This window comes from Natrix helvetica (genome assembly GCF_964273705.1).
Source record: "Natrix helvetica genome assembly, chromosome: Z".
Taxonomy (NCBI): Eukaryota; Metazoa; Chordata; class Lepidosauria; order Squamata; family Natricidae; genus Natrix; species Natrix helvetica.
The window spans coordinates 133,373,431-133,395,642 of record NC_138554.1 but is presented as its reverse complement, the minus strand read 5'-3'; the positions used below and the strand labels follow the sequence as shown (position 1 = coordinate 133,395,642).

The 22,212-nt window shown below is 35.3% G+C and overlaps 1 protein-coding gene across 9 annotated transcripts in view; it reads right to left on the bottom strand.

The window, feature by feature from the left end:
• KMT2C (lysine methyltransferase 2C) overlaps positions 1–22,212 on the bottom strand; it is a 185,063-nt gene that overhangs the window by 69,408 nt on the left and 93,443 nt on the right. For all 9 annotated transcript variants that reach the window (XM_081970156.1, XM_081970160.1, XM_081970159.1 and 6 more), the window contains exons 7-17: positions 16,400–16,562; positions 15,455–15,626; positions 14,148–14,262; positions 13,559–13,731; positions 12,496–12,656; positions 12,005–12,121; positions 9,144–9,850; positions 2,743–2,862; positions 2,269–2,385; positions 1,674–1,775; positions 587–691 (exon numbers count right to left, since the gene is read on the bottom strand). In XM_081970156.1, the coding sequence (XP_081826282.1) occupies positions 587–691; positions 1,674–1,775; positions 2,269–2,385; positions 2,743–2,862; positions 9,144–9,850; positions 12,005–12,121; positions 12,496–12,656; positions 13,559–13,731; positions 14,148–14,262; positions 15,455–15,626; positions 16,400–16,562 (2,052 nt within the window). The remainder of the gene's footprint in view (positions 1–586; positions 692–1,673; positions 1,776–2,268; positions 2,386–2,742; positions 2,863–9,143; positions 9,851–12,004; positions 12,122–12,495; positions 12,657–13,558; positions 13,732–14,147; positions 14,263–15,454; positions 15,627–16,399; positions 16,563–22,212) is intronic.

The following is a 22,212-nucleotide window of genomic DNA, read 5'->3' as shown; positions in this document are numbered from 1 at the left end:
AGGCGTGAAAGAAGCCTCTTTTCTTGCCGCTTGTCTTTCCCCTTTCCGGCAGCTCTCCCCTCATTTCTGGTTTGCACTGGGCTGTTTTTCGCCCTTTGGAGGCTTCAGGGAATCCTCCGGAGATTTAAAAAAAAACTATCGAAAATCAGCTGGCCAGCGGGTGCATGCGCACTGGAGCTGACAGGGCAATGCCTCGCGTGCCCTCACCGTGCCATAGGTTCGCCATCACGGACCTAGGGGGAGGCTGGGTGGCTATATAAATTCATTAAATAAATAAATTAATCAAGTTGAAATCTAAAAATTAAAAATGAATTTATCTGACTACTTATTAAAACAAATATATCAGAGACTGATGTTTTTGAAAAGAAAACAAAGCATTTCTCAGTTTAGCAAGGTGTGCATACCAGAGACCTGCGGAAGCTACAAGAAGAGCTCAGCTCCAAGTCCCTGTGAAATGACTTCCATGGGGTCATCAGGGTAGGATTATATAAAAGGGAATGTTCTCCCACAGGTAATCTAGACCCAAGTGACACAGGGCTTTTAAGGATAAACAGGTATGCAAGCATGGGTATTTCAAAACACTCACCTTAATACCCACACAGAACGGATGATAACACTGACCACACTGTGAGCAGGCTAGTAATTGGCCTTCTGCACCTTGTCCAAAACTCCCACAAACTACACACATGTCCTGGAATATCAAACAGGTATCTTCAAATAAGAGACAGCATTAGGCATTCCAACTCCACCCACCCCCAAGAGCATCTGATATTATCTATCTTCTACCTTTTTAAAATGTTTCTTATGTCCTTACAAGAAAATTCATGGGTATAGTGCTCACTTATTAGCATAATCTATATATACATTATTACATTCTCAATAGTACTTGTAAAATTTTCACATTTTTGTGAAGGAAATTGATTTTAGACCCAAGAAAATCACAGAGACACTAAAACCCTTTTCAATCTAATTAATTTCTTTTTTAATATTCAAAAGAACAATGGTTTAAATAGAAAGGCATATTGCTGATCTATGGGTAAAGAAAATCAGAATTATGGAGTGAGTTGTTACGATCAAGAAAGACTTTTTTTCTTCCACTCTAATGTATCTGTGAGAAACGTAAAAAAGTAAAATCTGTGTAACCGAATCACAGACTTAATAACACTGTCATGATAAAATGTATCAGTGTTTATGCAAATCTAGCCAAGGCAAAGATTTCATAACTGTTAACATTTCCATAGTTGTAGAAAATATACAGGGGCAATAGAATTGTTTTTGCATCTTTTCAGAGAAGACAAATGAGCAGCTTATCAGAATTTCAGAGGAAAGAAATCGGACAGCTATTCATGATAATACACGCCTAATGTCAATCCATCCCCCTTTCCTAATACACAGAGGGCCCACCAACACCCTCTTCCCTTGGGTGGACTGTGAAATGTAACGTCCTAGAATTGAATGCCTTCACATTCTCTTATTTTAACAGGTGCCTGGAATTTTGTAACCTATTAATTGCCACCACTAGGGACTTGGGCAGGGATGGGTGGATGAGAAGAGATTTTGGTTTGAATACTCTCCAAAAAAAGTCTAGATGGACGGACGGACAGACAGACAGACAGACACACAGAAAGACAGATTTACACAGAAAGTAACAAAGTACATCTGAGTATTACAACCTGATGTAAAGTAAACTTGTCACTGCTAGAGAACAGGACAACTGTATTATGCATGGAGTTTTCTTCTTCATCTTTGTTGGATAAGTTATCCATATCTGTGACCTGCAAAGTAGAACAGAAGAATTAAATGGGGTACTGTAATAATTTAATAAGTTTTTAACTGTTACACAATAGACTATAAATTATTTGAGATGTAGACATGTGAGCCATAAGCATTCAAAATATTGCATCCATCTTTCACTGAAGAGAACAAACCACCATACGCAGCCCTTCCACAATTTCAATTTCAGTTATATACTAGATAGTCTATGACCCATGGATCATCCTTTCAGAGATACTTCCTTCTTTTTCCTCAATGCTTTCAACCATGACAGACCTTCTAAGATACAGTGGAAAAACTGGGATATATTCAGAGATGTATCTGCCTTGAAAACAGCCCGTTTTAAACTTCATAGCACAGTCAAACATCAGCACAGGAAATGTTTTTATGACATTTTGTATTATGGCAACAACTATTTTATGAAAAGTCAACAATGACGTCTATCAGGCTTTGTTTGGGCTAATTCACTTAAGAGGCTATGCCATAGAGTCTTACCCCTGTAGCAAGAATTGATCCAATTCCATTCTTCAATTTTGATCTCCCTCGCCCACCTCTTCCAGAAAGTCCTGCGCCTCGTGGTCTCCGCTTCCCTGGAAACCCTGATCCACGACCCTATTTAAATACAGAACAACTGAATTAATTATTGCAGATTAACAGATTTATAGAGACACAGTCTATAGGCAGAGGTTCACCCCATGTAACTCAAACATTGACTCTGCTTGTCAGAGGTTCGCAAAAGGTGATCACATGCCCCTGACTGCAATCGTCATAAACACATGTCAATTGCCAGGAATCCAAATTTTGATCATCCAGGTGACCATGGAGATGCGGCTACAGTTGTGTGAAAAACAGTCATGTCACTTTTTCAGTGCCACTATTACTTTGAACAATCACTAAACAAAAGGTTGTAAGTAAAGGACTATCTATACTGGTGAATGACTGCGATAAAGTGAACTGAAGATTAATTACCACTTTGATGCTCCAAATAGCACTGCCAGGTAGTTGTCTAGATTTAAATGCTTCTCGACCCTCTAAAATATCCTGGGACCAGGAAGGTGGGCTTGCTGTATTATGGCTATTCCAAGTACCCTAAACATGTAATAGAAGAAAATAAATGTATAAAACATTCCTATATATAAATGATGAAGATCATGTTTGAATGAAGATAGATAAGTGGTTGAAGATAAAAATATAAAAACATAGATAGGAACATAAACAACTATTGGACAATAAAAATATGCCATTGAACTTTGGTTATAACTTTGATTTTTACAAGATGTATGACTTTGGGGAATATTTTGCCTATTGTTATATAAAGATCTTTAATCTCTTAAAATCAGACTGTAAGAGACAGTAGATAACTTGAAACAAAATTATTAAGCAGGGTTATTAAGTATAGCAGACAAACAGTATTTAAAATAAAAAATGCCCTATGAACATGAAAGACAAGAAATCAGTTTAGATATCTCTGAGTAGCATGTGGCTTAAGCATTTTTTAATACATATGTAACTACTAAGTTTATATATCAAATAAAATTGATAACAATCATGTCTACTTTTCTTACGTATCTTAAAAGTAAGCAATATATTTTATTACACACCTTTCAGAAATAAGGATTGCATTCACACATATTTTCAAAACATTCATTTAAAATTGATATTTCTTGTACTCTATATAACTATCATATGGAAGACTCCATCCCTCACATTATGCTTGAAAGCCAAATTCTGAGATAGAGAACTCTCCAAGGAACAAACAAATGTATTATCCCCTAACTCCAACCCTGATAGAAATCTTCTTTAAAATAATTGTTTCTTACAAACATTTATGAGACTTACTACAAGTGTGTGTGTGGAAATAAGCAGCAGAAAGCAGCCAGGAAGGGACATTTTTATTCAGAGTGGTGAGTAGTTAGTAAAGTTTATGAGTATGTGAATGCTTGGGTGTGTGGTCTGGGGACCTGTATGGCTCTTTTGCCATTCTAGGCTATCTTTCTTCTCTTTCCCTCCAAAGCTACTCTTCCTCTTTTTTAATGAATCAACACCTTTCCTCTTGCTGCTGCTTCAACATTTCTATAATAATATTGGCCCAAGTACTTGGGCCTTGCTCCTTTTTTGGCCGTCTACCTTCTTCTTTGGCTTAACTACAGGCTCAAGGCAGATACCTATCTCTACAAAACAGCAGCCTCTTCTACGTCTAAGGGAGGAGCTGCCCCTTCTACCTTTTCCATCACTGTTTGTTTGGTGTCATTTCTAATGAGAAGTCTGGTTTCTATAGCCAGGATGTTACCTATTGCTGCAAAATCCGAGCTCTATGAGGGCAAAGCTCCCTTTCTTTTAATATTAGTATAGCTTTTATTGTCATTGTACAAAATAAATATAATGAAATTGGTTTTAGCCTCACTGGTGCAATCACATGACAACAAATACAAACAACATACATAGTATAAAGAATAATCCCAATGCAAGTAATTAGGGGGAAAGAAAAAAGAAAAAGAAAGAAAAAGAAAAACTAGTCATAGGTTTGTGATTGTGGTTGTGTTTAAGAGTCTCACAGCCCAAGGGTAGAAACTATTTTTAAACCAATTTGTTCGGCTGGCTATGCTTCAATGTCTTCTGCCCGATGGTAGACGTGCGAAGAGACACTGACCAGGGTGTGAATCATCTCTGAATATCTTCCTTACTCTGTTAAAGCAGCGAGACCTGCCGATGTCATCCAGTGGTGGTGTAGGGCAACCAATGGTTTCTTGTGCCGAATTGATCACTCTCTGTAGTGTCTTCCTGTCCGTAGCAGTTAAACTATCATACCATACTGTAATGCAGTATGTGAGGACGCTTTCTATGGTGGACCGATAGAAAGAGATTATCAGCCCTTGTTCCACCTGATTTTTTCACAGGACTCTAAGGAAATGAAGTCTCTGTTGGGAGTTTCCAATCACCAGAGACGTGTTGTTTTTCCAGGTGAGATCTTGACTAATAAGCACTCCCAAGAATTTAAAAGAGGAAACCCTCTTCACACAGCCCCCCTTGATATACAGTGGGGAACGTTCCTCTTTGTGCTTCCAGAAATCTAGCACCATCTCCTTTGTCTTACTAGTATTTAGAGTAACTTGTTTTTTGACCACGATGTGGATACCTTCTGAACTTCTTCCCTGTATGCTGATTCGTTCCCTCCAGTTATGAGACCCAGAACTGTTGTGTCGTCTGCAAACTTTCTTATGATGTTGGATGGATCAGAGGATATGCAGTGTGTATACAACGAGTACAGGTAGGGGCTGAGTACATACTGTGCTGAGCCACAGCATGGAAGATGTAAAGGACCCAACCCTTACTGTTTGTGGCCTATCCGTCAGGAAGTCCATTCACAAATTGTGGTGGTGGTGGTGGTGGGAATTCAGGTCAGTCAGCTTTTCAATGAGAATGCCTGGTAAGATGGTGTTCAAGGCCAAGCTATAGTCTATAAAAAGCAGCTAAGACTTTCATTCATTTCATACAGAAAACTTAATGAATTCCTTGAGTGCTCATCTCTGTTTCAAAGCCGAAGAACCAGCGCTGTCCGAAGATGTCTCCATGGTCATGTGGCCAGCATAACTAAATGCCAAAGGCGCACGGAACGCTGTTACCTTCCCACCAAAGGTGGTCCCTTTTTTTCTACTTGCATTTTTACATGCTTTCGAACTGCTAGCTTGGCAGAAGCTGGGACAAGTAATGGGAGTTCTCTCCGTTACACGGCGCTAGGGATTTCAACTGCCGAACTGCCAACCTTTCTTTTTTAAAAAACAACAACAATTTTTATTTGTTTTTGAACAAGGACAAACAAACATAAAAATAAAAATAAAAAACCCATCCTCCATTGCAAATTGTAGAAAGTTTGTCAGTTGGTTACAGTATTTCCATGCATCTCTTCCATAGTCACCACCTGCTTTTCATATCAAATTGCATATTTTAAATTCACCTATATTCATGTATATCACAATTATTATATCTGAACCTTAATTTGACTATAACTATTTTTACGTCCTTTTATATATAATATTCAAAATCTAGAATAGGATTATATGATAACATTCCATTAAATCATCCTAAAATCATCCAATCACAATACATCTTTATAACATATTCTAGATAAAGCTTTTAAACCTACTCTTATAATCTCCATATATTGTTTATATAAAATTTCATATTATCAAACTGTCTATATGTATTGTTATCATTGTTAATCATTATTTAACTATAGCTGTTGTCGCTTCATTTTATACATACTACTAGTAAACTAAATTTAGCTTAATTTTTATTACACATTTTCATTGCATCAACCTGTATCCCTCCAGCAATAGTACGGTCTTATATCTCTTGCCATTTGTAGCATTAATGTTGTAGTTACTTTCTTAATAAACTTGTATAAACCTCCCTTGGCAACATGCTGTTCCTTTCGTATCCCACAAAAGCTTGAAGCCCAACATCTGCTCTTTCCATCAGCTTATCTTTGGTTATCGCTAGTGCTTGTATCAAGATTTCTCTCCTTATCTCCTTCAATTTTTCTCTCTTTTCTTCTTCTGTGCTTTGAAGTCTGGGGTAAAGTTCCAATCTATCCATCTCCCCTTTCCATATTCCGCTCTTGCCATTATCAACCATGCTCACTTTGTTGTCAGTATCCACAGTTTTCTTATCTCTTTGCTCATTTTTTTTCTTCCATCTTTTAAACTCTGTCCTCCACTTTCTTCATTTGGTAAACATCCTCAGTTTTTCCATCAGATTTTTTTGTTTTGTATTCCATATTCTCCAATCTCTTTTCAATTCTCTCTGTCACAACTAATAGATTTTGAATTTCAAATATTATCATTTGCAATGTTACAGTTTCTTTTTCCTACTGAGCCATTCTTTCAATTTTGCAGATACTGCCACTATAGGGTTCAAGGCTATTTTAATAAACTTCAAACAGGTTCATTTATTATCTTTCATGTCAAAATGTTGTCTTCCCTCCAATAGCTAGTGATAGAACTTTGAAAAGGCACCTGTATAAACAACTTATGCTCTTCCTACTATCACTGTCAGTAAACAAGCTGAAAGAACCTTGAATCTTAAGTGATCAAAGAGAAAGAAGAAAAAACAATGTATCCAGCCTCCAGCCTCTAAGTGGCAGTGTAACTGCTTTTCCTCCTGTTGTTACAACCCTCTTTATAATCCTTCTTATTTTCTTCTTTATATTCCAAGCTTAAGAAAGGGGGGAAAAAAAACCTTAAATGGAGATCAAAAACAATCCAATCAATCAAATCAAGCATTATAAAAAAAGGGAGAATTTTAATCCATAGGTATAAGCAAAAGTAAAAAAAGAAGAAGGAAGAATTAATCCATTCAGTTTAAAAAATAGGGAGCCCCCTCAAAAGTTCCATCCATGAAAAAAAAAAGAAATTAGAAACTGGATAACACACTAAGTTCAATGCAGATCAATCTCGCCGCCTACAGTCTTTTGTCTTCAATCTTAACTTAATTTTTTTCTTGGGTAGTCTCTTCCTCTAATAATAAAATTTCCTCACCAATTCAACACACTTTCTGCTTTCTTCCCATTCTGGAGCTGTCCCAACTTCAGCAGCTTCATTAGCCTTGTTTCTGTAGCTGGAAAAAAAGGCTATTCCTGGATCTTTCAGGGACTTTGCGGTGTCCCTGAGATCAGCAGGAGATGCCCTTCTCAATCACTGTCTCTGCGGGATGTTTTTGGTCCAAATGGACCGTCCAGCGGAAGAAATTCGACTGATCTCAGAGCACCAAGATCACACATCATGCCGTCGCGATGTCAGCTCTCTTCTGTCAGAACTGCCAACCTTTCTGATTGACAAGCTCAGAGTCTTAGCCACTGAGCCACCACGTCCCTGCACTTTATACATAGACATTGCTATTATTCAGGAGACTAATTCCACTCAGCCTTTAAGTTTTTCAGAGAAGAGCATTCTTTTTAGAACCATGCATTCAAAAGCATATAACATTTAATAAGTTGCAGGAACTGGGTATGTTTAGCTTAAGAGAAAGAAGGACTAGGGGAGACATGATAGCATTGTTCCAATATCTCAGGGGTTGCCACAAAGAAGAGGGAGTCAAACTATTCTCCAAGGCACCTGAGGGTAGAACAAGAAGCAATGGGTGGAAACTAATCAAGGAGAGAAGCAACTTAGAACTGAGGAGAAATTTCCTGACTGTTAGAACAATTAATCAGTGGAACAGCTTGCCTCCAGAAGTTGTGAATGCCCCAACACTGGAAGTGTTTAAGAAGATTAATCTGCAATTCATAAACATTGCAATAGACTCATATCAAAGTTAAAAAATAATGGAGTAGTACCTTCTTTATAAATTAGAAGTAGGGAGAAAAAAAAGTGTAGTTGAAGCATTATGTATATTTATAGTCATTTAGCTTAATGCTCACGGAGCATTAATGAAATAAGGAAATAAGATTCATTAGAAGGTAAAACTACCAATAAATTCATCATATCACTAGTGAAATTATTTTTCTTTACAAGCAAGATGATGGGTTTAAAGAAGGTTGTACTACAAATCTTCGTGATCGTAGCTCCATAGTACCTGCAAGAAATAAAGGCTTGCTCTATATATACTGAAACAGTCTAAACAAAAAATACTGAAAAATATGCTTTCCGTTGGGAAAAAAAAACTCATACAAAAAACCAAAATAGAAAGCTTTGAGCAAAACCAGTAAACAATTATCTCTAATATACTAACAGAAAGCAGTAGCAGGGGGAAAAATGATGTGATTCATATACTGCATTTCACATCTGAATTGAAAGAGGTTTTTAATTTGGTCTTTCTTCAAAATGCTATTAGCTTAGAGGAGTTTTCCATTTATTACTATAAATATTTGTTCCTTTATAATCATTGGTACAATAACATACTCAAATGCCACAATTGCTCTTTCAAAGAGAACAAACATCAATTATATTATTTCATTTTTATTCTTAAATTTATTTGCTGCCCATCTCACCACAAAGCAAATCTGGGTGGCTTACAAAATGAAAAGAAATAAACATAGTCAAAACATTACATTATTACAGATAGTCCCTGACTTATGGCCACAATTGAGCCCAAAATTTATGTCGCTAAGTGGGACAGTTATTAAGAAAGTTTTCCTCTATTCTAACTTTGTCAGATCACAAAAGGTGATCACATGATCTCAGGATACAGCAACCATCATAAATATGAACCAGTTACCAAGTTTGAATTTTGATCACGTGACTGTGCAATGGTTGTTAAGTGCGAAAAACATTCACATTTTTTTTCAGTACTGTTGTAACTTCAAACAGCCCCATAACAAATGGTGATACTTCCTGTATTAGGTTGCAATGAGTTTTAGCAAATACGCTTACCTGTCTTGACCTTGGTCTCCCGGGAGAAAACTTTCTTTTAGTGATAGCAGGTTTTCCCATTCCAATTTTTGGAGTGAGAGATACAAATGTGGTTGGAAGGACCGCAGCAGACTCTAATGGTGACATCTGACATCGCAGCATATCGTGGGATGCACTTGGCTCTAATGAAGATGTTGGCAAGGAAGAGCCATCAATAGGTTTGCTTATTTCAACAGAGGATGGGCGTGGGGAAAACATCTCGGGCGATGATTCAGAAGGTTTGTCTGCCAATTGGCAACTCTCAGTTGCACAACTTTCACTTTGAGGAAGAGGTGACACTTCAGGAGTCTCTCTTCCATTTGTACTTCCTAGAACTGCTATTGTTTCAGACTGTTCTTCCTTAGGACTGGAGATTGGCTCTTTGCCGACCACAATGAAAGTTTCAGGTATCTTGGATATATTCTCTGGTTCCATCTGAAGAAGCTGACATTCCTCTTGGGACACTTCCACCAACTCAGTGCTTGTCTCTGATGGTTCTGTTTCTTCAGCTTGTTTATCTGATTCTTGCTGTGTTATTTCTGGAATATTTTCTGGGGTTTCCCTCTTTTTATCAGAGGGATTGCTATCAGACACATGAGTATTTTTAACAGAAGTTTCCCCTTCTTCTGTATCAAAATGATTGGAGACCTGGGTCTCCAGTTCGTATTTCTTTTCATCTAATGAGAGGCCTGAAACAAATGTGGATACTGTATTTTAGTCTCATATGATGGTACTGCAATAGAAAGCGACAGCCTTTCAAAAATACATTTTTTTTCCTTGAAAGTTTGAAAGTGGAAAGCAGATAAATGTCTACCCTGACTGCTTTTGAACTCTGAATTTTAATTCTGTTACTCTTTATGAAAACATTATTCCAGTTAGCATCTTGCTGTTAATTATTGGTAAATCTATCCCTTCACATATTTATCTAACCTAAATATAAATTTTCTTATCACAACTTGAAATAAAAATCTACAATCTATATACCACATAAGAAATATCTTTTATCTTTAGGTACCAAACACATGTCCATTCAATTAAACAGCCCAGACTTTTACCAATAATAAAAGGGGGAACATTTTCTATTAATATAAAATAATTGTATAAATTTATGTCATGTCCACGCCTCCTTTACAGTGGTAGTTCTTGACTTACAATCACAATTGAGCCCAAAATTTATGTTGTAAACAAGACAGACGCTAAATTTCACACCATTTTATGACCTTTGTTGCCACAAATATTAATTGAGTCACTGCAGTGGTTAAGCAGGTAACGTGGTTGTTAAGTGAATCTGGTTTCCCCAGTGACTTTGCTCGTCAGAAGGTTGCAAAAGGTGATCACATGACCCTGGGACTCTGCAACCATCATAAATATGAATCAGTTGCCAAGCATCCGAACGTTGAGCATGTAACCATGGAGATGCTACAACGGCCATAAATGTGAAAACTATCATCAGTCACTTTTTCAGTGCTGTTATACTTTCAAACAGTAACTAAATGAAATAAACAGTAAGTCGAGAACTACCTGTATAAGAATATATCACTAGAATATAATATGTTTCTTTGAATTATTGTAGACTTGCAGTTTTCTTGGCAGGATTTCAGAAATGTTTTGCCATTGTCTGCTTCTTAGGACTAAGAGGGACTGATTGGTCCAAGTCACCCAGCTGGCTTTGTGCACAAGCTGGGATCAAAATAAAAATATTCTGGTTTCTAGTCAGTGCCTTAAGAGCTACAGCAAACTGGATCACATAATATAAACATTATATTTTTCTTCTTATTAGTCCAGAATATTTATAAACTTTAGTATCAAATTTAGCAAACTAGAAATTCCCAGTAATCAACATTTTTAAAGAAATATTTCATCCATGATTAGACAAATACATGTGCTTTTCATTTACATTATCACATTTGTATTAAATCTGATGGATTTTTAAGTTATCATAATTTACAAAATAAAACATATATCATGATGAACAATTAGCTGACATCCAAGGAGAGCCCTGATAGCGCAGTGGTTAAAGTGAAGTATTTCAGGCAAACTGCCCACAGCCTGGAGTTCAATTGTGAAAGGGCTCAAGGTTGACTCAGCCTTCCATCCTTCTGGGGTTGGTAAAATTTGTTGGGGACCAAATGCAAATAATTCTTATACCGCAACCCTGCCCAGAGAGTGCTGTACAGTGCTAGGGGCCAATAAATAATTTCGCCACTAAATGCTATTGTTATCGTTATTCAAGCAATCTTTCAGATCTTGTAGGCCGAAACTAATACAATATTTTATTTCAGTATTAGTTTCTTTATTAATCTGCTCAGAAACGGATCTGGGTAAGAACCTATTTGTTTATTGGGACAGTTTTAATTGAATTGTGACATTTCAGATTTATGTTTCATAAACTGGCATAATTTAGGAAATGAGAATTTCTTAAAGGTCCTATTCTTACTTTTAAAAAATTCTGCTTTAATTCTAATATGAAATAATTATTTTACAAAATTATGCAATGCCATTCATTCACATTTATATATCATTAGAAAAAAATAAATCTGAAGAAAAGGAGACCAAAAATGTTACTAACTCCACTGATAAAACACTGTGTATTTTTCTGTTTTATATTTCTTTCAGTTATACCTTTTATCTCTGATCTTTGACTGTAATAAAGAATTGTTGTTATATATTTCATCAGAAGATTGCAGGGTGAATAGCTATACAAAGCATACATCTGTTTCTTCTATAACCTTTAGGAACTCTGTATTCCAAAACCCCTATTATTGTAAACAGAAGATGCACTGCTCAAACGTTGTTACATTTTCCAAATATTCTAGAGTTCTGACCATATTTTATATACATACATATATGATCTTGTGCTGTCAAAGAAAGGGCATTATCTGTAGAAGACTCAACCACCAATTCTTGATCAAGGCCACCTTCAGGTACTAACGGCTTCTGATTTCTTATGTCTTCTGAATCTATGTTTTCCATTTCTATGTCATGTGCGCAGATATTAAAACAAAAGCAGAGACATTATCAAGCTTGTACATTTGCTAATTATTTTTCTCATTCAAACCATGGGGAAAACTTCTACTCTGAACAGTGTTCTTATATTAGGTTTCTACATGGTAAAGAGTTGGGAATGGTTCCTATTTGAGTTAAATGATGGGAAGGAAAATGAAATATGGAATGTAGTCAAAATTTGGAGATCTTTCTGGAAAATTTTATCGAGACATTTCAGCAATATAGACTTTAAAAAATAATTGCATCAATAATCTGGAAAAGGAAGAAATCTTTAGACTTCAGATGAAAAATCATCAAGAGGCATGAAGAGATAAGAGGTGGCCCGTACCTGTGTCAACTTCAGGTAAAAGTTGTTCAGTCTCCATCATCTCACATATTTGTGTATGTTCTTGATCTACATCTGAATGTTTGCAAAGACTACAAATATATTCTTTTAAATGAATATCCAGTTCATTGTCAGAAGGCTTATCACATCCTATGTGTATCCACCTGCAGGGAATAGTAGGTTTAGAATTCAGATTAATGTGTTAATTTCTTCCGCTAATATACATTTTGGGGGGGGGGGAGTATTTTCAAAATTTTGGACCATTTCAAATTAGGCTTTTTATTATTTATTGTTTTACTTGAATAACTGATGTAATATGCCATACTCACTAATGAAGAAGAAGAGTAAAGGTACTCCTTGACTTATGACCACAATTGAGCCCAAGATTTCTGATGCTAAATGAGACATTGGTTAAGCGATTTTGCCCCATGTTGTGACCTTTCTTGCCACAGTTGTTAAGTGAATCACTTCGCATATTAAGTTAGTAAAATTGTTGTTAAGTGAATCTGATTTCACAATTGACTGCTTGTCAAAAGGTCGCAAAAGGTGATCACATGACTTAGACACAGCAACTGCCATAAATGTGAGTCAGTTGTCAAGCATCCAAATGTAAATCACATAACCATGGGGATGTTGCAATGGTTGTAAGTGTAAAAAATGGTCATAAGTGACTTTTTCAGTGCCATTGTAAATTTGAACGTTCACTAAAAAAACTTGTTGTAAGTTGAAGACTACCTGTGTTCTGTGCACATATATAATTTCTTAACAAGAAATAAGTTCCATTATAAATGGTAACAAGCCAACCACACTTCTTAGTCAAACTTTTATAGGATATAGGATAGGATTTTACGGAACTTGGTGAGAGTTTAAGCACTGAGTCTCATGGCCAATTAGTATCAGCTGCTGTGCATATTACTATTCTGTAAGATATTAAGAACAGTAGTGGATACAACAGGTTAAGTACCAAAGAAAAGTAATATTGATGTATTCTCCTTGAAATGATTTAAAAACCATTAATAATAAGCAGAGAACTAAATTAAGGTAGAATTAAAAACACATTTCTCACCTTTTACACATATGACAATGCAACCTTTCTTTTTGCAAGTTTGGATAGGGGGATTTTTCGCAGAAAGGGCAAGGCAGGTTATCTTGTTGACGATAACAACTGTCACACATAAGGCAGTTATGATGCCATTGGCTACTGATCCGTGTGCCACATTCTGCACATACCCTGCAGTTCTGAAAGTCCAAAAAATGAGCTTTTTTTTAGCCATTCTATGTTATGCTATCAAAACATCAGTTAACTGAGAAACTTCAATCAACTAATAAGGCCATCTACATAGAACATTTTTAAATTGCCCCGTTCAACAATTTATATCTTCTGTTAAAGTTTATTAATACAACTATCTATGTGTCACCTGCTCAAAGGATGGCTGGGCAGTTTGCAATGCAGTATAATAGTAGTAATAACGAATAATAATTAAAAATGTAAATAAAATTTCATTCCGCCATTTGAGCAGCAGCAGCAGTTCTCCCTAGAAGAGGCTCTGCAGAAGAACATCAGTCCTGCAGACTTCTGAATATTACTCTTAAAACGCAATTTGCACTTCAATGTCACACAAGCTCTACTTTTAGGAAACTGAATTTAAACTTACTTTGCATTTCCACCCATTTGTCGGTACAGAATCCATAACTGGCTGCAAACAAAAAGTATGATACCCTTTGTCACATGTATCGCAGACAAGCATTTTGTTGTCTTCTCCAGACTGCCTAAGGGAAAGATCCATAATTTAGGTTATATTGGATCCAAAGATAAAATAATTTTAACTTAGAAGCAAGGCAGAGGAACATAAACAGCGAGAGAAGGTAAGTAGACTAATGAAATGCTGAAGTCTCAATAAAACTCAATGCCACGGTATCAACTTTTTTCTAATGGATATACCATTTCATCTTTAAGTGTAAGAAACAATGCACATTCCTAAAGCATATTATATCCATGATGCATGGGAGCATGTGGCCTCACAAATATTAAGGAATAAATACAGCAATTTTATGTTATCCGGTCTTCTCAGAATCTAATAATATGAAGCAAGATTTAAAAAGTAATATCAAATTCAACAGTGGTTAAATAAATTGTGGAGTATTATAAAGCACTTGTCTTGATTCTGAAACTTACATGGACACAGTGAGTAGTGGATATAGTGTGTAGCAAACACACTGTGAAAAGTTGGGGATGTATCTTGTTTTATATTAAATTCAGCATTTTATCTAAAACCACACTAGGGATTTCTAACTCTATTGAAAAACATGTCCAAAAGATTATTTTTTCCATTCTTCATAGGTCACACAGACCACATCTAGGGAAGATTATTTTAGAAGAGAAACCATCACAGGAAGCAAAAATGGTGGAAAAATCAAAATTTTTAGGAGCAAACCTATTTAGGTTATGTAGTAAAGCAAATATAGTAAAGCAAGTGTCATTTGTTGATAATGTTTAGAACAACCTATCTTCCAATGCACTCAACAGAAAAAAAATCATAGGTTTTACTTCATCTTTTCATAACACTACAGGTAAGCCTCGCTAACCAATTTCCTTATTTAATAATTGTTTGAATTTACAATGGTGTAAAAATATATGACCATTGCAATGTCCCATAATCACGTGATCCGCTTTGTGTGTTTTCTAACTGATTAGCAATAATCAAAGTTAATGGAGAACATGGAAGTAAAATTATACATCATGATCATGTGATATTCCAGCTAACAATATATTCACTAATGACAAATGATAGAAGTGAAGACATGAGGCTATCATGAACACGTGATTTTCCACTTAGTGACTGCAGGATTTAGTTAAAGAGTTTCTAGTCCCAAAAAGTGGCCACTAAGAAGGACTACCCATACACAATAATTTAAAATGAGGGACCAGTGCTTTAACACTTTATATTCCAGTTTTGCTTACTTGCAGTTCTGGCACACTTTACAATCAGGGCACTGCCAACCTGCCCGTTTGATAGGTGTCACTTGTATATCCAGGCACATTCCATGGTAATGCTGGCCACAGGTTGTACAAAAAAGTTGATCTAACAGGTCACCTGGGCTGTCACACACTGCACAGTTAGCTTCTTCCTTGGCTACAAGTTAATAGATGAATTCTGTGTTATTTTATATGGAAAATAACCTTCAAAAGATGGAACAGCTAAATATATTTTTTAAATTTTATAAATTTTACTCAAGTGTTAAATAAGGATTATGCAAGCCTAATCCTTATTTAACCGTAACCCCTAACCCTAATCCTAATGTATGAAAAATGTACCCAGAAAATAAAACATTTAATGTCCACATGAGTCTGTTATTATATACAGGTCACAGTCTTTAAATTTAAACTGGTACTAGAGAAATTATTGCCATTACTTAAAAAGAAAAGTGCAGCAGGAACAGCCATTTGTATTTCAAGAAAGATGCTGTAAAATGAGAAAGCAGAACAAATTGATCTTAAATTAGCTGATAATAAGGCAATCTGACTTTCATTTCTCAACATTTAATTTGAACTAATACTAGATAAGAAAGAGGAAAAATTAATTTTGCACCATCTCCTTGCCTATAATCCTTCATCCTATCACAGCGCTTACAAAAACCTACAAGAAGAGTAAAATTGGGCAGATATATCTACTCCAATTCCTTTTATTTTTTAATTTATTCCTTCAATTTATATAGATGCCCATTGCGCAACAAATTAAAACATTTTTTTAAAAAAATCAATAATATGAAAACAACAGCCAAGGAGCCAAACCAATCTGTGCAAATAATATCCAATCAAATCCATGGAGATTTGAAATAGCTAAACAAACAGATGATTAGGAGGTTCTATTACATATTTTCAGCATTATTTAATATGGCTACTTACATCTTTGCGGGGCCTGGTCGATGTGATCTGGGCAAAGAAGGGAAAAGTTATTAAAATCCTGAAATGTGCCTGCTCCAGCAGCACACGGGTAATGATATATGTGGGTGCATTTCTCTTCACAGCATTTGATAGTGGCTCCAAGGTGCTTGCAGTATGCACATCGCTGAAACACAAAACACAGGGCCAGTCAGCATTGCTTGAGTCTACAGAATCTTTATATTTTGCTTTCTCCCCTAAATTAATTTCTTCTTTGAAGTGACTGAAGACACTGAAATTTGTCATATAGCTTTCTAAAATTTATAGCTGGCTACTGGAATTTGGATTGCCTATTTCCAAATTCACTGTTTATTTTTTATAGCACGAACACTTTGTTCATATCATAAATTGGCCACTCAGCAGGCACAACAATAAACAAGTAAATGCCATATTTTTAAAATTGAAATTATTTCAGTAAATGGATTGAATTCAACCCATACATTAATAAATAGAAATTTTTTTTCCCTTTTAATATTCTTCCTGTATTTTCAAATGCTTTCTATTTTGAGATTAAAATGTATGTTTTTCTCCCACTCAGAAACAACAAATGCTGATCCATCAATTAAGCCACTGCAATACCCTATTATTATTCATTAGACCTACAGCTCATTTCATTAACTAAATTCTTACTGCCTTAGATCTAATCACAGACCTGATTTTGTTTTTATAGTCATATAATCATGTAAAAGAAAATATAAAAGCACAGAGCAGAATTTTTGTTGTGCCCTGACCAGTGCCAGGAAATTATCTATTGAGAGAATAATAATTTGATATTTTCCATTACGCTTTTTAAGTCACATGACAAGCCCTATACTTTGATATTTTTATATATACAACTAGTCTTGTAACCAGTGATTTTATAAATAAGTTAAACCCAGAAATGATAATAGCGTGAAGAAACCTGAGAAAGGTGGAAAAGAATTTATAGTATGGGTAGAGACTGAAAATTTAACTGTACTTAATCTTTATAATTCCAATAGTGTAATTATGCTGGTAATTAAAAGTATTTCACTTAATAAACCAGGTAGTATGTGTGTAATCAGAACTAAAAAATATAAAACCATTAAAGTTACCAATATTTACAGAATTCACGTAGAAAGGATATAATAAATATGCTCAGGAGGCTTTGGAAACAGCTGCTAAGAATAAGATCTCATTTCTTTCTCCACAGCAAAAACATTCGTATACAACAAATAAGAAGTAATGATTCAAAAGACTTGGGTATATTGTTTTATATCAATTTGACTACAAAAAAGTACATGAATAAAATGTTTTTAAAACTGTTACATAAAAAACCCTGCCATTTTTGAGTCACATAAAAGTTTCATATGGGCTTTAAAAAAAAACACAAATCACCTATAATTCACAACATATATCATATAAAGCATGTGACCAGTTTGGCCTATTGTTTAAGGTACCATGCTAGAAACTGGGAGACTGTGAGTTCAAGTCCACCTTAGACATGAAAGCTTAGGGCCAGTCACTCTCTCTCACCCCAACCCATCTCACGGAGTTGTTGTTGGGAGAAGGGGAAATAGGAGGAAAAAACTGTGTCTGATATATTCACAGCCTTGAATTGTTTGTACAAACAATAAAGGTGAGGTAAAGGTAAAGGTTCCCCTCGCACATATATGCTATTCGCTTCCAGCTCTAGGGGGCGGTGCTCATCTCCGTTTCAAAGCCGAAGAGCCAGCGCTGTCCGAAGACATCTCCAGGGTCATGTGGCCGGCATGACTGAACACCGAAGGCACACGGAACGCTGTTCCCTTCCCACCAAAGGTGGTTCCTATTTTTCTACTTTCATTTTTATGTGCTTTCGAACTGCTAGGTTGGCAGAAGAAAGGTGGGGTACAAATAAATAAATAAAAGCAGTATTTTTCAACCTTGGCAACTTTAAGATGGATGGACTTCAACTTCCAGGATTCCCAAGCCAGAATGCTGAGTGGGGATTTATGGTACTGAAGTCCACCCATCTCTATGTCAAGCCAGTACATTGGTATTTCAAAGCAAAGCATGGTGGTGCAGTGTTTAAAATGCAGTATTGAAACTCTGCCCACAGTCTGGAGTTTGATTGCAACAGGGCTCAATGTTGACTCAGATGCCCATCCTTCCAAGGTTGGTAAAATGAGGATTCAGACTGTTGGGGGAAAATAATGCTTCTATATTGTAAAGTGCCCAGAGTGTGCTGTAAAGCATCATTGGGCAGTACATAAGCCTAAATGCCATTGCAATGCTATTAAAACTAGGTAATGATATCAGAACTAGATGATGTAGGATAGATAAGAAGTGGGGAGCTCAGGTTCAAGTCTCCCTCTCACTACAGAAGCCCATTGGCTGTCTTTGGACTAATTACTCTCTTTTAGCCCCCCAGCCAAATTCCAATTCCCCTCAATCATGGAAGTTCCCTTAGGGAGTTTGGGCCAGCTCCTCTTTCTTAACTCAAGAGCAAGGAAGTGTAGTAGTTAAGGGGCTGGGTAAAGAATAGAAAGACTCTGGTTCACCTCACAGCTTCAATTGTTTACTAAGTGTCTCTGAGTTAAATACTCATTCTCCTGCTCCATCTTTCTTGGAGGCATTTGATTAGCCGCTGTTGATTCTCTGTTAGTCTGATCTGATCTACTAGAGGTCCTCTTATACTGCAAATATTTCAACACATAATTTTTATGCCTATAAGTTTCGGTGCATTCTTATCAAATGATGAGCAAGCCTAATATTAAGAAGATAAAATCCTGACACAGTATGATTAAAGAAATCACAACAAATACTGGTATGATAGAAAAATTACGAGATTGATGCTATTTTCACTCGTATTTTTCTTGTGTGTCATCTTTACCATTTTTCTGAGTTATTCATGATCTGGAATTTCAATCACTCCAATTACTCCAAACAAAAACAAAGCGAAGAGTGGAGTAAAAAAACAGAGGCGCCCTCCCCTCTCCTTCTTCCCAAGCCTCAACCTTCATTCCCATGTAACTACAAAGGAGGAGGTTGCTAGGAGATAACAGACTCCTTTCATTAGGCAAAACTCACTCATTTGCTAGAGTGGAAAGTCATATTGAACAGAGCAGAATGATTATGTTTTAATTACTAAACGTGTTTCTGACATTGTAGCCACACATAGTGATTTATGCTCTCTATATGGAACAGTCTAACTAGGAAAAATTTCCTTTGTCCTTCTGTGATAACTTTATTTTCTCTCTACTGAATTGTTCATTTGTGTGGCTTTCCCAATTTTCCAAAAACAACTTTAAGATTCTACCTTTAAATAAGATTCCCCAGATGTATCATAAACTTTTATTGCTGTTTATATAGAACTCATTTAGTAGAAAGTTAATAGCTCATGAAAAAGTAGCAGCTTAATTTCTACACCAACAAAAGCTGTATTAGTATAACCTGTTTTTTCCTTTTGGATTGCTCAATTTGATTACATTCGTCGAATATGTTCTACATTTTTTACAGTATATTATTTCACAAGCACTTTCTAAATGTACAGAAGAAAAAAATGTTTCCCTTCTTTCTCCATAACCACTTTCCACTGTCTTTTAATTCTATTGATTTCCTTTATTTGACAATATAGAAATTTAAATGTTTCAATAAATCTCTGTGCTTTGAACAATCAATAAGATTAATCTTACGCTATTTGGCAAAATGTTTTATAAAAATCCTGAAGAACATTATATGAACACTTAGCAGAAGTTGTAACAATTACCTAAATTAAGTAAATATTGTTATAGTTTGCCTTATATTATCTTTAATCCAGAAATAAAGCAAGCTGTAATAATGTTTTACCATCTGTTTCTTAATTTTGCATTAAGTTAATTTTATTTTCCAATCTAATAGTTGTTTCTCTTGTAATACAGATTATTCAATGGTGGAAAACATAGATGACCAATTTTTAAATTTATACAGAGAACACTGCTCAATTATGTTGTTAAATCTACCAAATGATTATTCTCTTCCAAGATTTTTACCCATTAATAGGGATAAATTTACACTTCTTATTATTTATCACTTTTTGCTACCAATACCATGTGATATTCACTAATGGTTCAAAAGAAAATTTTGAGATTTCTTTAAGGCACTTTAAAATAAATGCTCCTGCAATTCACTTTCAGCATATTAAATATATTTAAAACATTATGATGTGTAATTTAGTTTGCTTCTATATATTTCAGTTTTCTGATGTATAAAAGAATAAACTGCATTAAGAATGTTCCATGCATTAACTATTCTGTGAATATCTGGTTTTTAAATTAAAAAAACAACTCTTTAGGTAGTCCTCCTTTAATGAATGGTCACTTAACAAGTATTCAAAGTTACAACAGACCGAAAAGAAAGTACTTATGACCCGGATTTGAAATTCTGGCAACTACTCCCCCCACACCATGGTCATGTGGTGGCATTTTGGTGCTCAGCAACTGGTCCACATTTATCGATATTTGCAGTGCCCTATAGTCATATGAACATGATTTTTGATGTGTTTTGGCAGAAATTGATGCTTAATGGGCAAAAAAAGCCCATTGCAAACAATAGATTCATTTCAGAACTGCAGTGTTCATTTAACAACTGCAGCATTCACTTTTCAATCACTGCATTCACTTAAAGACTGCTGCAAAAAAAATTGTCATAAAATTAGGTTGATCATGTAATGACCCATTTAATAACCGTCATGACTTGTGGGCTCAATTGGAGTCATAAGTTGAGAAGTTTTTATAAAAAAACATTTTCTGTTACGTGCACATCATTTAACAGTATAATATTTTCCTATGTAACTGTAAAACTGTAAACAGCATAAGATTCAGAGAGGGGGTCGGGTGGGTAGGTAGATCATGTTTAATAGAAGTTTTTAAATAGACATCTAATTTATAACGTGGATAGCTGTCAAAATGAAAATAAGGATGAAGCAAACCCTTGGCAGAGAACAATAACATGGGCATAATCAAATGAAAATAGACAATCTAATAGCGTTTCAGGTTTTAATGTTCATAACACATATTTTTCATTGAGCTCTGGAACAAAAAGATTAGCAGGGCCACTATTTCAACATGATGAAATGCAATTACACCATATAAATGTATTAATAAACCAGTGGACAAATTGGAGATATTTAGTACAATGGAACAGATCAAAGATCTAAAGTGTTTTATTATTATAACAAAACTAAACTGTGGCAAAATCAAGTTCAAACAGGAACACTTGCAGCAAGCAAACATATAGTGCTGGTGGGGAATGGGTTCTACTTGAAAACTTGTTTGTTGAGCTGGAAGGGAGAAAAAAATCAGTCTGAAACTCCACATTCAAAACAAATATAACAACTTGGAATCGGGTGAGGTGAGGGATAGAAATCAACCAGAAACTCCCTGTTCTGCCACTTTCGGTGATTAAGAAAATTAAGTATAATGTTGTTGTTTTTCTTAATGGGTAGAAAAACTCTGAAATTTGGTGTCTGGAAGTGTGATGATAGCCACCAATTGAAATGATTTTAATAGGGGACTACTGTAGACGATTCACAGAGTATTGGAATATCTAACAAATGTCTTTTTATATTCTTATAAAATTCAGTTCATTTTATCAAATGCTATTTTTTTATTAAAAGTTCCTGGTTTCATGGTATTAACCTTTTACATAGACAATTATCATGTAACAATAAGTGTAAATAATGTGACATTTAATTTTTATATTTTTAATTGATGCATTATGCTTTCAATCCTCCCAATAGCAATTTACAAGACGAATCATAAAAATTAAAAGAATAAAACATATAGTATTAAAGCAAA